At 51.7% G+C, this 17,250-nt stretch overlaps 1 protein-coding gene across 3 annotated transcripts in view; it reads right to left on the bottom strand.

Moving 5' to 3' along the window:
• RBM15 (RNA binding motif protein 15) overlaps positions 1–17,250 on the bottom strand; it is a 23,447-nt gene extending 6,197 nt beyond the window's left edge. The window contains exons 1-3 of one of the 3 annotated variants that reach the window (XR_015808721.1): positions 17,115–17,250; positions 7,955–9,488; positions 1,671–1,853 (exon numbers count right to left, since the gene is read on the bottom strand). Coding sequence is in view for 1 of the 3 variants with exons in the window: in XM_088180189.1 (XP_088036315.1) it covers positions 13,896–16,907 (3,012 nt within the window). In the remaining 2 variants the exon portion in view is untranslated. The other 2 variants (XR_001402831.2, XM_088180189.1) reach the window with 2 other exon arrangements.

The following is a 17,250-nucleotide window of genomic DNA, read 5'->3' as shown; positions in this document are numbered from 1 at the left end:
AGCCAGAAGCAGGACACAGCAAAGTCAGAGACCAAAGCCCTCCCTCCTCAGCCTCCTCTGCCCTTCCCAGCTTCCCAACCACCCAGGGATTCCACAACACACAAAGGCAGCTCCAGTGCTGAGCCTGCACTCAACCACATCTCACAGATTGCATTTGGATGGGTAAGACTAATTAATTCATTTATTTAGTTGGGTAAGACACAACGCAGCACCTCTGACTTTCTTTCCAGTAGTGAAGATGCAATGTTTTCCATTATCACCACGTATTTGAAATTATTATGTCAACCTGGGATATTCATTCCAGCCAATGCAATTATCCTTCTTTTTACCTTTTCCTTTTTTTAATTATTAAGGAGATTTGATTATCCTATTTTTTTTTCTCACCTCTTTTATTCCTCATCCCTTTTTTAAATAGTAAGGCAGCAAGAGAGTTGTTTCCCCTATAGAAACAATCCTTTAAACTGTGAAATGGGTTATTTCAAGCCCAAAATGAGGTGGTCTGTATTTAATAAAAAGCTACAGAATAACAGTTTCAAGGAGCTCCAACAGTGTCACAGGTAAGAAAGTTCCTCCATAGCTGATGGGCCAAATCCAGCAGTGCCAAAGAAACTGTGCTTAAATGAGGGAAAAAAGACAGGGAATGGGGAATATCAGTGCTACATAAGAGTTCATTTTCCACATGCTGTTTGACAGCTTCTCCCAGGAATGTGCAGGCAGCAAGTGCTTTGGGAATGGTCCTGTCACACTGTAACCATCATCCCTTTACAGCCTCAGCATCCAGCACTGTGTGATTAGGATGGAGCAGTTAATGTCTGCCTCCAGGACAGGATCCCAAGGGGCACGTGTTCCAAGACACCAGGATTTCTGGATGATTATTTCTGGATAAAATGATTATTTCTGGCTAAGATTATTATTCCTGAAGTGTTTAAGGCACTGGGAGTTGAACAGGTACCATCCTCAGCCAATCCTGCACTGAGGCCTCAGCCAAGCCCTTCTGCAGCAGGGAGGAAGCTTTCTTTTCAAAAATTGGAGTTTTCACCTCTTGAAACAATAAAATTCCTTGCTCTCACTCTCACCAAATCAAACAGTGCCAGCAGCTTTGGTTTGCTGCTCTAACAGGAATTATGTGGGAGCCTTGTTTCAGGTTTTCCAGTCCTAAAGCTTTAACCCTCATTTATTCTGCATCTCCCTGAGAGCAGCTGTGCTTTTGGCTTTAACAGAGCAGGACCAAAGCAAAGGAAGAGCCACCCCACAGCTCCTCACCCTGCTGCTCCCACTCTGCACAATTCCAGCAGCTCTCCCTGTGCTCTGCTCTCTCCCTGTAAATGAAGCCTCTGCTCAACACGAGCCCTGTGATATTTTCACCTCTTCTGCCACCAAGAAACAACTTGGCAGGATGTGGTGTCCACACCTCCCATCCCATCTGCTCCGTCAAAGCTCCCCTCCAAACCTCCAGGATCTTAAGGAGAGTCCTGCCCTGTCTCTCCATCAGAGCAATGTCACCAATTCCTCACCCTTATTTAGCAAAATGGGAGTGCTTGTCCTCCCCTCTTTCCTTCTGCAGAGGAGCAAAGGGCTCAGGAGCTCCCATTTCCCACACCCCAGCCCATGGATGGGCACCACCAAAATAATCCTGCACAGGCAAAGCACCTTTCTCCAGCCACAATTACCTCTTGTCTATCCAAAATTGTTGAGGAAACCAATGCCCACAGTGAGAAACTCCTCCCAGGAGCCCTGCACCATCCTGCCAGTGGGCTGGGAGGGGGGTGAAGAGTCTTCAAACCTTTGTCTTCCCACTGAGCAGGCCCAGGGTAACTTCTGATGGTCAAACACTTCTCTGCTCACACCTCGTGCTGGGAAGGAAGCACAGAACAGATGGTTCAGTTCCCCTGCAAACCAAAGGCATTTATTCACTGCAGCATACAACACAAGAGACAAAGCAGCAGTGGGCAGCATGGGAACATCTGCCTCCAGGAAGGTTTTCCCATCCCACTGAAGTCATCCTGCAAATCACTTCCTAAAGCTGGTTTTGCATAGTTAGAACACGACAGGGTGTGTGGAGAAATGCAAGACAGGGGTTGCTGGGACACAAATGAGGTTAAAAGCTGCAATCTGAGGTGGATTAGAAAATCCCTTTTGTCCCTGCTGTCTTCACAGAATCTTTAAGGTGGAAAAGCTCTCCTGGATTGCTGAGTCCAACCTGTGCCTGATCCCCACCTTGTCCCCAGCCCAGAGCACTGAGTGCCACGTCCCTGGATTCCCATCCAGGGATGGGCACTCCAAAGCTCCCTGGGCAGCCCCTGCCAAGCCCTGACCACCTTTTCCATGCAGAAATTATTCCTGAAAATTTTTCCCTTACTCAAAGGAAATTCTTCCCTTACTCATCTGTGGTAGAGAAAATCAGCAGCAATGGCTAAAAGTGATCCTCAGCATGAAAAATGCTTTGTTGAAGGGCAGGGCCCTCCCATGCATCCCTCCTGGTCCTGGGAAGGCAGTGGAGAACCAGATCCCTCCTGCCTTCCAACCCTCGTGCTCCCCACAGGCAGCATCTCCACACTTTGCACGGGAAAGAAATCACCAGCAGCCTCCTGGATGTCTCCAAGAGAACTGCACTCACAATAAATCAAACCCCTTGGAAAACCAGTGCCAATCTCAGCACTGTGCCCTGTGCTGGGGGAATATTTTCCTGCCCAAGCTCACCCTCTGCACGTGGGATAATATTCCATGGCCAGCTGGATCTTGATGGGAAATCACATTTGGAAGCACTTTAACCAGGATTCACTGGTTTAAAAACCTTCTAAAATTCATGGTGCAGAGAAACCAAACACTAAAGAATTCTCCAAAGATTCAGTGAGCTGCAGGGAACCAGAGCTGGCTGGAAGGATTCCAAGTGACCAAAGGAACCCAAAACACAGCCTCCAATTTCCACTGTACCCCAACAAAGACCTGGTGCAACACCTGAGCCCCTCCGGAAAAAAAAACCAAAACAACTTCATTTAGATAATCAGTTTTCTGAGCACCAACATTCAGAGGACTGACACCCTGAATCCTGATTAATTTTAGCACCACAGGATTAAGAAAGGAAGAAGAAAACATGGAAGTGGCTTCTCCAACAAGACACGGCAGGTAAGGATCACTGCAGGGTTTGTGCCATGCCAACAGCTGGGCTGCAGGGTGCCACCCTTCCCGCGAAGGAAACACTTTTCCATTGTCAGCCAGTGATTTATTCCCAGGTGAAATCCTGAAGGAGGAGCCTGGGCAGCCTCCAGGACCTGCTCCCAGTGCCTGCCAGGATTGATTTATGGGGTGGGCACCTGCTGGGTCTTAAACTCACTTCAAATGATGTTCCACATGCCAGGATAAAAAGCTGCTAAGCCTCGGCTCGGGTCTATCAAAGCTACAGAAGTCAGTGCAATCTGAGATCACATCAGGAAGCACACTGCACCCCCCATTCCCACTGGAATTATTTTATATTATTAATTTATACAGTCATTGTACACCCCTGAGTGTCCTGGCTACCAGCTGCAGGTTTCCCTTGTTCTGTATTCTAGGTCATTGAAAGGCAGGGTAGAGCTCCTAGAACATGCATTTAGGCATTGCACAGTACACAAAATAAACCTCTCCCTGTCCAGGCTCTGCCCTTGATAAAAAACATAATCTACTAAAAACCAAGGCTGTGACTGTCCCAGCACTCCTCAGATGCCAACAGCAAACAAACCCAGGCACTGGACACAGAGGAAGTTGATCCTGACGTTTATCATATAATAAGGAACAATCTTTATCTCACAATGAAATCCTCTCCAAGGGCTGGGCTGGGATTATTTCTTATTGTATTTATTGGTTGTTTCTCCAACGTGCCTGAGCTCTGGGTTTGCATGGAGAGCTGTCTGGGAATCCCACACCTCCTCAGGGGGCTGAGACCAGGGTGAGGGGCAAGAACTCTGGGTTTAACCCAATCCCTTGGACCTTTCCAGGGGGTGTCTGAACCCAATCCCACTGCAAAGCTGCTGGTCTGCACACTCATTAACCACAGGGGGGGAAATCTCCATAATTCCCATTTTAAAGAGGAACAAGAGGCTTTTTCACAGCTGTGGCAGCACAAAACACAGCCCAGACAAGGTTCTTCAGCTGCCAGCACTGCCGAGGCTCCTGTGTTTACCTTAAGCCACATGAAGAAAGCCAAAAGCAATTTTAAATAGCTGGGTAAGGATATGACAACAGGGCCTTCCAGCTACAGGAAACGTGGCTGTTCTTCCCTCACCCTGTCTGGCAGATACCCTGAGGTCTGGGCTGTTTACTTGCCCTCATACACTGATAACAGGAACAGTTTTTTTGGTGCTGGCTTCCCCCCCAGCCTGGAACATATCCTGCAGTCGTGTTTATTAGGCTGCAATTCACCAGAGCCTGAATTTAAAAGTTTCACTTCTGAGGAGCTGAAGGCCTTCATAGGAGGTGGGAGTTGTTTGGAAAATAAGAATGGAAATATTTAAAGATACCATAATGGTTTTCACTGAAGTCCATGTGAATTTATCAGCAACTCTAATGAACAAAAATTAAAGCAGATGTTTGAAAACCTAGGAGTTTTAATTTTAGCTGAGATCCTCATGGGAAAACTTTCCAGCCTGCAGAAACCACAAAGGGGATGGGAGCTCTTGCTCATGGCCATGGACAATTCCAGAAGTAATTCATGGGTCAAAGTCTCTTTTCCAAAGCAGACTTTGCCTCTGAAGCCACCACCAAGCTTTGCAAAACTTTCCCCTACAGATATCCCTCACGTGGGCAAGATAGAGCCAGGATTGTGCTCTGGAAGAAAGAGGCAAAGGGTGTCTTTACAACACCCCAGGGACGAAGAGAACTCCAATAAACTGAGCTCCAGCCCCTCTAGCATTTGCACAAGCTGGAAAGGAGCCACAGCCACCCAGGCTGACACAGGATGGACACAGGGATGGGAGTCTGGGACTGGGCTCTCCCAGCCTCAAGCTGCTCTTGGGGTGCAGCTCTGAGTGCCAGAGGATCAGCAAAGGCACTCTCAGATACCTGAGAGCTCAGCACTTGCTGTGCCTTAGTGCCAGAGGGGCAAGCTGGGCTGGCAGAGCTGAAACCAAAGGTCTCAGAGTCACAGAACCCTGGAATGGTTTGGGTTGGAAGGAACCTTAAAGCTCATCTTGATCCTCTCCTTGCCATGGGCAGGGACACTTTCCCCTGTCCCAGGCTGCTCCAAGCCCCATCCAGCCTGGCCCTGGGCACTGCCAGGGATGGAACAGCCACAGCTGCTCTGGGCACCCTGTGCCAGGGCCTGCCCACCCCCACAAGGAAGGATTTCTTCCAATATCAAATCCCAATTTCTCCTTTTCAGTTGAATCCACTCTCCTTTGTCCTGCTTCTGACCAGGAGTCCCTGCTGTATTCTGTTCACACTCTTTGTCTTCACCCACCCCAGAGGAACAGCATGAGAAACATCAACATCCCCTTTTCTCACCACGTGCTCCCCACAAACCTCAACAACAGCAGCTCTGCTGGTTCAGGACCTCATCCTGCCCTGAACCTCTGCCCGGGTCAGAGCTGGAGCAGCCCAGGCTGGCAACAAGCAAAGCAATCCCTTGGCCAAGGGGGCTGCAAACACCTCCATGGCCCAAAGGACATCTCTCCTCCAAGGGCTTAACAAGAACCCCAGGAGACCTGGCTGGCTGCCCTTGACTCAAACCCTTGTGCACACACGTGTGTCCTCAGCCATATGTCAAATGTGCAACTGTACAGCCTGGAAATGCAGCACACGCATCTGAAAGCAGAGCCTGGCTGGAGGATCCGAGTGCTTGCCTGCACAAAGGGCAGAAACGCCAGGGCAAGCTGCCAGCTCGGGGCTGGGTCAAGTGGTGTGCATTGCTAAAGCCTGGCCTGACCTATCACTGATCTGGGGACAGGAAATACTGAAGAGAGCTAAAAATCTCCAGCCCCATCTTCGGCTGCAATTGCAGAACCAGGAACGAAGGTGAAGGCGGGCAGATAAGGAGATGAAGTAGCTGTGACCCACAATTAATCTCCAGCTCATCCACTCGTGGGGCTGAGCACATCCCACCCCCACGCTGGGACAGCACACACGAGCTCAAACCCAACCTGGGCACAGGAGCTGGGCTGGGAGGTGGCAACTCATTAATGCACAGCAACAGCAGCGTGTGTGACAGCATCCACACCCCCAACATTTAATTAATACATCCCTGGAGCGGCACAGAAAGGGGGAAAAACACCAGGCAACCTTTGTGCCACTGTCCACGTTCTCTGCTCCTGCTACAGGCACCTCCAGCAGCACAAACAGGGTTTTGGACAAACAGGACCAGCAGCAGGAGGCTCCTGTCAAACCCATCAGAGCAGTGCAGCTGAGCCGGTCCCCCAGAGCTCACTGTGCCTTAGGACTTTACCTCACCCGGCTCTCAAGGCAGCTCTAATTACACTCAGGCACAGGGCTCCGAGCCAAGAACCGCAGGAGACACAACGGGAATCACAAAGCCATCAGCCCGGGAGCCTTCCCAGTGCTCTGCCTGTTTGACCAAACCCTTTCTGGTCTTTGCCCCAGACCTCGGGACACGAGGTGGGACCATTTGCTCCCTCCGAGAGCATTTTCCATCTCATAGTAAACCAGCAGCATGAGGCCAACACAAGCTTGTTATTGGCCAAGAGCAGAATCTGGGCCATCTGATGTTTTAAACTTATTAATTCAGCTGCAGCTGGTAAAAGCACAGTTCTAAAAAAATGTGTGAATTCAAATAACCGGCTCCCATCTAATCCACTCGCATCGCTCTCTGCTGCAGTGCAGTTAATTAAATGGTTCTCGTTATAAATCCACTTTCCCCAGAAGTCTCATTAGCCAAATTAATATGATGCATATAGAGCACTTAACCCTTCCAAGAGACTGGTTTTAACAATAGACTGGCTCTACCTGGCCACTGGAACATCCCTCTAAGCCCTTCAGAAGGCAGAGGGGCAGACCCAGCACCCCAAAAACAACTCGCTAGTGCCAAGCGACCGTAGGAGAACCATCCCACAGCACATCCCACGACACCTCCGAGCCTCTGCAATAAATGCATGATGTAAAGGAGACAGGGAACCATCATCTCCCAGTGAAACAGACACTGAAATCTGACTCAGAGAGGCAGAACTCTCCAGGAACAGCCACTGACACTTCGAAGCACACCCAAAAGGTGGGGTAGTGCCCAAGCCCTGACACAACCAGCTGGATACCTGAGCAGGTGGCCAGCTAGCCAAAAACATCCCCTTTTGGGGGTGCACTAACAGATCACCCATCTCCTGTCAGCATCGACCTCCCAGCCCAGGCAAAGGGGCTGGAACACATCTCCCATTACTGCTACCAGCCCCAGACCTATTGTACAACACTTGAAAGGAGATTCAGCAGTTGTATCTCAACAGCACAAAGAAACACACTGCAAAAAGTAGGAATTTGAACTACAAACACCAACTTCCAGAAGAAAAGGCATCTCCTGAGTGTCCCCTCTCCAATTCCCTTCCCTCATAACCAGCAATTGCTCCTATTTACAACAAAAAGCTTCATTTAAATTATTACACCAGCATCCCACAAACACAGACACTTCGCCAAATCATTGGCTTGGCTTTCCTTATCAACACATACAAATTATAAACACCACTCTGGGTTAAAGCAGTGTTAATTCAAGCAGTTCATGAAGTCAGAATAACAGCTCCAGCTTGCCAAGCTGAGAACCCATAGTTTTATGTGCACTGCCCTGTTTGTTAACGGGAGCCCCCAATAAACAGGGAAGCACATCCAAGACTTGGCTCCTTCACTCCCGAGCGGGTGGAGCAGCACGGTGGCTGAAGAAAACACAATTAGTAAGCATCGATAAACTGGAGAATCAAGACAACAAAAGGCGAACAACAATCTTCTTTTACATTACAACTCAGTCCAACCTCTTCCAGCCCCTTACCTGTTTTAGGGATTTACACAGCGCTTTGCCCCGGGAACAGACACCTTGCAGAGCACAACCACAGCATCCGTCGGCTGAGAGGCATCTGCAGCCTAGCAAAGATCCTGCCCGGCTGCAGGGGGTTTATCCATGGAGGTTAAAGTATGTCAAGGCAAACAGGGCAAGCTGCCCTTCAAGGTGTCTTCATGGCACGTCACAAGAATTCTACCACGAGCACAACGACGATGCAGCGGCGGCGGCTTCCTCTCGACGGCCGAAGTCTCCTGCAGCAAACACGGAGTTGTGCTCCTTTGGAACAGCCTTCCAAAGCTCAGGAGCCCCCGGGACAGGAGAACTACAGCACACGAGGTTTCCAGGCCGCCTCCGGCTTCTCCTCTCCCCATGTGCACTAGAGCGGGAGCGCGCGGCGCGGCCGGGACGCGAGCAGGGCACATGCACATCCGAGGCGTGTGGAACCACTGGCTTCAAAACCGGTCAAAATAAGGCACTGAGACACCACGCAAAGGTTTTTAAATTACTGCCTCCAGCTCTCAGGAACTCTTCATCCATTCAGCACTAAACCCACAACTGCTGAAAAGCCCCTGGAGATGGAGGAGCGCCTCGCGTACGGCAGGAAAGGCTTTATTAACAGCATTTAAACACTTTTAAGGACTCATTTCTCTTTTTCTTTTGGCAATTTTGGTGCAAAAGGTTTTACGTGCACGATTCAAAGCAATTTCAAAACTTTTTTTCTTCAAAATTAAAAAAAAAAACCAAGAATCAAAACTAAAGGCAAACATGTTGGGTGAACAAAATAAATCAGAAACTTAAAATTCAGTAACTCCAGCTCTTCCAACCAGCGAAGCCCCAGATCGGGGTGGTGCTTCCCTGCTTCTTGCAGCACCGCTGCCCCGTCCCGCTGAGGAGAAACGCAGCAAGTGACCCCTTTTTCACTGCAAACACGGGGGCCACAGCAAGGCCATCAGACACAATTCTTCTGACTGGTACCACAGGTCGATCAACGCGAAAAGTGTCGGTGCTCTCCCTGCTTCTTGCTCAAGACCCACAACTATCAGCTCAATTGGGCAGCAGCAGCAGGAACCCCTCCGCTGCCAACACAGGGGCCAAACGTTTGTCGTCAATTCACTTCCAGGCAGAAAAACCATTTTCCTCAAAAGAAACAATTTATTTAGAATGAAACAAAATCAGCTCAACTGTGAGCGCATGTTTGAGTGACAGCTACTTTTAAGCTGTGTGAGCCATAAAAAGGGTATTCCTTTACTTTTCCAGCAATCTTGTGTACACAGCACAAAGCAAAGAGGTCATTTTTTTTTTCCACTTAAAACACGGGCATTGGCATCACAATAGCAGATACACAACTTTTTTTTTTTTTTTTTAAAGCTGCCATTTTAGTAAAATGCACAAATACTAAACAGATAAGCTTTCTTCCACCAGGAGGCCCATGTAAATTCCACATAAGCCACAGCTTCTCTTCCCAAAGGTCCATTAGAGCTTGGTATTCCATGCGGTTGTCTTCTGCAGTCCACCAGATTTGCTTGCAGGAGGAAAAAAAACGTTATTTCAATACAAATGTGTACACCAGATTCGGGTTTTTCCCCTCCCTACATTATACAGATGAACATAAAGAGCTACGAGGCCTTTCTGAATATTCTACTTGGACTTCAAAAAGCACCAATACCACCCACAGGCATGAAACCTCGGAATGAAGTCGCCTTCTAGGGATAGATGCAAAACAAGTAGTGCAGGGCTTCTTTTTGGACCAGGATTAAACTAGGCTTACAGTACTGATGATTACTCAACTCGCAGTAACACTTGATGGGGCACATCGAAATCATTAACCAGGAGAAAAACCAACCTAATTCTTGCTAATTCGGTTGACTTTCCTCACTGGGTATTTCCTGAAGGCAACTTATCAACAAAACCATGAAATGTAGTGTTCCACAGCTCTTCTGCTCTCGTTTTGCTGTGCAGTTCTGACAGCAGACAATGCCAATATTAAAAGGTCAAATCAAAGACACACCCAATATCATTTCAAATTGTTACTATTCAAGTCATATCTCCTAGCCATCGTTTTCACACAATCGGAACTGCAGAAAGATGAATATTCAATGAACCATTCTCTGCACCACCCGGTCTGCTTTAAGCCTGATACAAAAATCACCTCATCGTTCAGTCTAGCAATCATTGGAATATCTGTCCTTCGGTGCTATAAAGAAATAAACAGGGGGACAAAGGGGAAAGAACCCCAAAAGCTCTAGAGCCACGTGGCTCGTTTCTTCCCCTCTGGGTACACAGCACTCCCCAGGAGCACTGCCCTCAACACTGCTTTGCTTAGAGCCAGGAACTACCATTTTCCAAGCCATTTTTCCCTGAGTCCTCAGAGTTTTTGAACTTGTCTTCACAATTTTGATTCACTCCTCCTCCCAATTAATACCTCAGGCCTTTCACCTCAGTTACCATCAACCAGAGGCTTCTCAAACCCACGCAAGAAATTAAAACTCGTTCTTCATAAAACTTGGCTCTCCATAGAGACCAAAAAAGCTGTCACCAAAATATTCTATCTTTAACATCCTTGTAGGAAACAAAAGAGAGAGAGGGCAAGGTTTGTCTGCCTGGCAATAATGCCCTTTTCTCTCTGCGAGGCTGACAAGGATGTGCTGGTATTTGTGTCCCCAAAACCTCTGGATTGAGGATAACCTCGGTGTTCCTGTGGCAGCAGCTCGGCGGGAGCAAACAAAGCCACTGGCCAGAGGCCAAGGAAGTTGCACAAAGTTTCCAATTGAAAGAAATAAAACAAGAAACTAAAATCTCCGACAAAACTACGAGTCATTTGAGGTTCTTTCCCCAAAGCATAAAGCACAAGGATGAAATGATTCAGGAAAAGGACATCCTTTTTCCAGGCTAATTCAACACACTAATGAAATAGAAGAACATCAGCTGCACACCAGGTCGGGAGGGAATACTGAGCTCTCGCCAGAGCAGCGTAATGCCAGACACAAGGAGAGAGCCAACAACTGCTACATCTGCTCTGCTCTACACACAGTGGTATCACCCACAGGCTTCTAAACCTTCAGCCCTGGCCAAGCCGACTTCAGTGGACAGTTACTCCAATGGGGAACACCTCAGACCAAGGAGGAGAGCACAGCCTGCCCGGCTGCTCCGCCCGGGATGGCAGCACGGGAATTCAGCGCCGGCAAAAAAAAAAAAAAAATGCTGCCAAAGTTCTGCCACAAGAACGCTCAAAGGGTGCTCAAACCCTTGCTTACAAAACAGAGCAGCAACCACAAGTAAACCAGATTCAAAGAAGCAGGTGCTCCATTAAATAAGGAACCAGAAAACCTGGAGTCAAGCACAGCCTTGCCTGTTCCCTGCTGCCCTCCAGCACAGCACAATTTCACAGCCAGTGGCAGGTGGAACCACCGCGATTTTCCAAGGAAAAGTGGAAGTGCACCTAGCATGCTCTTCCCAAAAGGCCTCCCAAACCAAGCTGGCTTTGACAAGCTGTGCTGACCCCAAGTTTTATGGGTTTTTAAACAGGTGCCTGCTGCGGATCAGCGGAACAAACGCTGCTCTCAGTGACTTTAAACGTCCAACACAAACTTTAGTGCTTTTTTCCCCCAGGTTTTGGGCAGATTCAAATACCCAGCCGTTCAAGTCTCTTTCCTAGAAAACTCTTGCAAGTGATTTCTGTCAGATGAAATGAGAAAACTCCCTTTGAATGCAAGCAGCACTTGCAGCATTGATCACCTGCTGACACACAACAGGCACCTGCTCCAATTCAAACATTCTTTGCAGTAAGTGGTAAACATGCTGTATCTTAAACACAGTGATTTGCATTGCCGGTGTCATTCCCAAAAATTCTCGTTGTTAACAGTAAGCTGAACAGCTGAGTTCTGCCATCTCTTACATTCACATAGAAGGACAACCCAGAAATCCTGGATTTTACCCTCAAATTTAAGAGCATTCAATGAGGCTTTCACCTTTTCATTTTTAGAAAGAAAAGTAGCTATAAAAACAAAATCTGCGTTTAACAGATGCTACCACATTGGAATTCTCAGTTCACAACGATGTTTGGGATACTGGGTCCACTCATCCTGGGCAGATAAAGGAATCAAAGCCCTCTTAAACCACAGCCTTCTCTGACAAGTGGCTCAATAACAAAAATTTCTATTTTTGTGACAGAAACTCAAGCAAGTTCAGTTACACCCACAAAATACATTCAAGACATTTCCTCGTTCATCTCCTATTCACATCCTAATCCACACTTTGAATCTGATTTTTGCCATGCAAGTTGTAACAGAAATCAACTTGTGCCTGTATGGATTATCCAAGGAATCTATTGGAGCATGGACCAAGTGAGGCAAAGTTGCTTCTCCGTTGCCCAAATCCCTGAAAACATGGCTAAGTGCAAGATTACATTCTGGCTTTAAGTGCAAGATTACAATTTTGGGGCCTGTAAAGAGATACAGTGAGATTTACACTTCAGTTTAGAAGCTGCTGCAACATCCTTTTGGTTGTTAAACAGAGTATCATGGAATTAGATCCCATCAGGGACTGAGATCCCTTCTTCCCTCCTAAATGCCTGGATTACCAAAGGTGGCTGAGACAGCTGGAGAAAAGTGCCAAATGATTGGGGAAAAACAAGAAAAAATTAACCATGTTATTTGGAAAAAAAAACAAACAACAACCTGCAAATTATTTCATCCTTGAATCACAAGAACAAGAGCTCAAACCTCAGCGTCTTGGAGTATTTTTAATATTTCTCCAAGATGCTGAAACCACTTTACTCCAGGTGCCCATGATAAACCTCATGTAATGCCCGCTGCACACTGTACCTGAAAAGTCCCTAGCAGACAGCAGTTCCTTGCTATTAACAAAGAGGTAAAATGTTAATGAGAACTTTTATGTAATTAAATTATCACAGAATGAAAAGCATCTCTGGAGAGAAGCACTTACTTGCTCAGTTTGCACTGTGGAACCAGACCCCACTGAACCTGCAACTCTTGGAAAACAAAACAAACAAACAAAAAAAAAAGGTAGTAAAACCAAAACCCCACAATAAAACTCGAGTTCTCCTTAAAGCACCTCCTTGTTTCCTGCACACCAGAGTGAGCACAAGACATTCCTGGTTTGCAACAAAGTCCTCAGCTCTTCACCAAACCTCACCACTGCTACAAACCCAAAGTGCACAAATGGGATACACTGGGAAATCAGGGAAATACACCTGTTAAAAAGCCCAGTTTCAGTGCATGCACCTGGGGGGCTGGATGAAAAAGGAACCCCTTTCCAAAAAGGAATTCAGTGTTCTGCTGTGTACCCGAGAGCAGCTGCTGCTCACCTGAAAAACGTCGACCTTGAGCCACGCGACTCAACGGGGAAAGCACTGCGGCTCCCGAGGGAAGGGATCCCCAAAGGGGCCTGAGGCTGACAGGGAATTTCAAGGACTCAAAAGAGGAGCTGACACCAGTCTGTTATTAAAGTGTGGTTTTCCATTTCCACTGAGTGCTTTAAATCTGGTCTGTTCGGTTTGGAGCTCTCTCAAGGACGAGCTCTTGGGACTTGCTTTAAAATACATGAAATGAAAAAAGGACATGAATCTAAATTAAGAAGATGGGAGTTTTTCTTTTCCCCCCTCCCCCCCCACCCCAGTTTTTCTTATTTTTCTATTTTCTGTAAATCAAAGCAGGCTGAGCCTCCTGCTGTCCCCACTGATAGGGAATTCTCAAAATATCCTATTCACGCTACTCCTAACCAACCTCTCTGGCTTCTACCTTTATAGAAAAATGTAATAACAGAAAATCGGCCCGGGAAAGTCACCTACAAACAAAGATCTATTTAAAATAATGACAGGGCTGGCTAAGGCTGTATCCCATAGCACCTGGCACACGCTGGAGGGGCTGCATGGAGGAGTAGGCAGGGTTGGGAACAGAACACGAGGGCCTTAGGACGCCCCACGGACAATGATCATGACCAGATAGTCGTCCTCTGATTTGGCCAACGCCTTGGCCGTGGAGTCCAGGAACTGCTGGGAGAAATCGCAGGGCGGAAAGGCGTGCAGGACCCCGCTGTTCTCCTTGTCTTTGTTCCCCCCCACAGGGAGGCTGATCACCCCAGCAGCCTGCTTTTGCTTTAGGTAGGACACCAGATTCCTGAGCGGCCTCTGCGTGGAGGTGGTGGCGGCCTCGGCGGCCGCGGTGCGGTTGTCGGAGGCGCCGGGCACAGCCAGAAGGATGGCGTATCCATTGGGACCCGCCACCTTGATGCGCCGGTTCACCTCGTCCAACTTGGGCTGGTCCAGACGGAGACGTTGGGTGATCTTGAGCTGAGCCACTTTCCCCCCCGTCGCTCCCTCCACGAGGAGGCTGCTGGCGACTCCGAGGTCCCCCTGGAGCAGGTGCATGTTGGACGGGAAGTTGCTGTTCTTCAGCAGCAGCATCCCCTGCCAAGCCAGGCACAGCTTGGGCGCTGCCCCGGCCTGCGCTGCTCCGTCCTGCTGCTGTTTCTGGGGAGGAGGTTTGAGCCGGGAGCCTCCGCCACCTCCCTCCGCCGCCCGCTCGTCCTTTTTGGCCGGACTTTTGCACTCCTGGGCGGCGGCAGTGGCGGCGCGGTGCTTGCGCTCCCGCTCTGCGGAATTCTTGCGGTCGCGCTTTTCGTTCTGCCCCCGCTCCAGGCTGCCCCGGCGGGACTCCCGGATGGGGGAAGGTCGCTCCAAGAGGAGCAAGCGGGATGAGCGCTCGGGGTCACTACTGTAACGCTCCCGGCCTCCCAGGAGCTCGGGGCTGCGGTCCGGGGGAGAGGTTGTGGCCAAGCAGTGGCGCTTTCGGGAGGAAGAGGAGCGCTCGCTGTCAGGGGAACGGTCCAAGTGCCGGCCTCCATCCTCCGCCAGTCTCCGTTTCCTAGGCTGATCCCTACTGCTACTGCCCAGCTCCCTCTCCCCGCGGTCCCGCTCCAAGGACCACCCATCCCGGCGGCGCTCCAGGCTTTCCAGTGGGTCATAGGCAGCTGCCCGGTTACTCCGGTCCCGCACAGGGGGCGGCGGGGGCACCCACTCTGTCTCGGGATAAAGGTCTCTGTCACGGTCTCTATAGAGCAACGGTGGCGTCCTGTCCCGGGCCCCCCGGAGAGGGTCAGGGGGGGCTCCCCGGTGAGCCCCAAAAGCAGCCGCCTCCGCCACAAGCTCGTAATGAGCCGGGGGTGGCAAGGGCAGGGGCTGCAGGTAGGGCTGCTGGTACCGATGCTCTGTGTCGGCAAAGTCTACACGGAGCCGGCGATCCGGCCCCCCCAGGGGGAACCCCCGCATGTGGGTGCAGGCTGCCTGCGCCGCGTCCAGGCTCTCGTACTGGATATAGGCCCAGGAATCCCCTTTGCGGTAATCGATCGTGCGGATGGTGCCAAACCGATCAAACTCCCTGGCCAGGGCAGCCAGGGGCACCCAGGGCCCCAGGCCGCCCACCCAGAGCCGGGTGGTCGGGGTGGCTTTCCCGTACCCGATCTTGATGGGGTTGCGCAGCAGCACCTTCCCTGACATGGCCAACTTGGCCCGGTGCGCCATGTCCAGATTCTCAAACTTAAGAAACCCATAGGTGCTGGTCTGCCCACGCCCCGGCCTCTTGATGTCCACCTCAGTGATGACCCCAAAACGGTCAAACGCTCGCCGCAAGTCCGACTCGCTCACGGTGATGTCCAGGTTGCCCAGGAACAGCGTGCGGTTGGCTCTCTGGTCATCCTCAGGGCTGATCTCCTCCTCACCGGCGGCTCCGGCACCTCCTCCTCCTCCACGGAACCCCCCGGCCGCCGCCACTCCGGCCACGCGCTCCAGCCCGTAGGCCGGCCGCACCCGCGCCTCGTAGAAGCTGCCGTAGTCCCGCTCCCTCTCCAGCTCCCTCGGCAGCGGCGGCGGGGGCGGGAGCCGGCCCAGGGCGAGCTGCTGCAGCCGGTAGTCCCGGTATCCCAAAGCTCCGCCGCTGCCCGCGGGGGACAGCGCCCGCTGTGCGGCCCCGGCCGGCGGGTGCCGCACGGCCGCCGCCACCGCCCCGACCGCCGCCGTGCCGTAGGGAGACTCCTTGTCCAGCAGCGCCGGGGAGCGGCTGCTGCGCCGGCGGCCGCTGCCTCCGCCGACATAGACGGCCTCGATCTTGAGCGGGCGGTCGTAGAGCACGAGGCGGCCGCGGGCGTGCTTGGCGGCGCGCGCGTCCTCGGGCCGGCGGAAGTTGACGAAGGCCACGCGCTCGTCGGCGGCGCCGGCGCCGGGCGGCAGCCGGCTGATCTTGACGCTCACGTCGCCGAAGCGCTTGAACTCGTGGAAAAGCCCGTCCTCCACCGCCTCGTCGCTCAGCGCCGAGCCCAGCTCGCTGATCTTCAGCGTCTTGTACTCGCCGCCGCCCGGCTCCGACGAGGAGGAGGAAGAGGAGGCGGCGGCGGCGGCCGCCCGCGATTCACCGCCGCGGCTGCTGCTGCTCCGCGACGCCTCCGCGCTTTTACCGCTGTAGCCGTGCCGGCTCCCGCCGCCCGCGGCCGCTGCCGAGCCGGTCTCGTACTCGCGGCTGCCGGCGCGGCCGCCCTTGTCCGCGTGGGCGCCGCGCCGGCCGCTCCCGCTGTTGCTCTCGCCGGACGCCGCCGCCGCTTTCCCGCCGTTGGAGCCGCCGCCTCCGCCGGACGAGCCGCTCGGCTTCTTGCTGCCGCGCGAGGAGGAGGAGGAGGACGCCGAGTCCTCGCCGCCCCGGGAGCGCTTGGCCTTGGCGGGCGAGCGCTCCTTGCCCTTCATGGCGGCGGCGGCCGCGCTCCCGCCGGGCCTCCCCGACCGCCCGCTCACGCACCCGCCGCCATCTTGGGAGCCGCGCCGGCAGCGCGCACCGCCCCCCCCGCGCCCATTGGCTGCCCAGGGCGGTGCCCTCACCCATTGGCTGCCGCCGCGGGGGAGCTCCACCCACCGCCTGGCGTTGCGCGTTCCCATTGGCCTGCGGGGCTGTCGGTCTGCCAGCTAGCCCCGTGCTCCCGCGGGGGGGGCGGGAATTGTGCTGTCGCGCGCCTCCCAGCCCCGCTCGCTCATTGGGCAGTTAGAAAGGGCGCGGCGATCTCATTGGACGGCCCTACCTGTCAATCGTGGCAGTTCAACCATGGGAGGATTTTCGCTGCCCATTGGGCACTGGGCCGAACTTACCTCCGCTTTTTGATTGGCTCTCCTGCCTGCCAGTTACAATAATCGTTCTGCGGCCCCGCCTCGCCCTTTGCTATTGGCTGTCTCGCTTAGATGAGGGTTCCCATCGTACCTCACAAAATCTCGCGAGTTGCTCTGT

This window comes from Sturnus vulgaris, chromosome 29 (genome assembly GCF_052056855.1).
Source record: "Sturnus vulgaris isolate bStuVul1 chromosome 29, bStuVul1.hap1, whole genome shotgun sequence".
In the NCBI taxonomy this organism is placed as follows: Eukaryota; Metazoa; Chordata; class Aves; order Passeriformes; family Sturnidae; genus Sturnus; species Sturnus vulgaris.
This window is presented reverse-complemented; position numbering and strand designations above follow the sequence as displayed.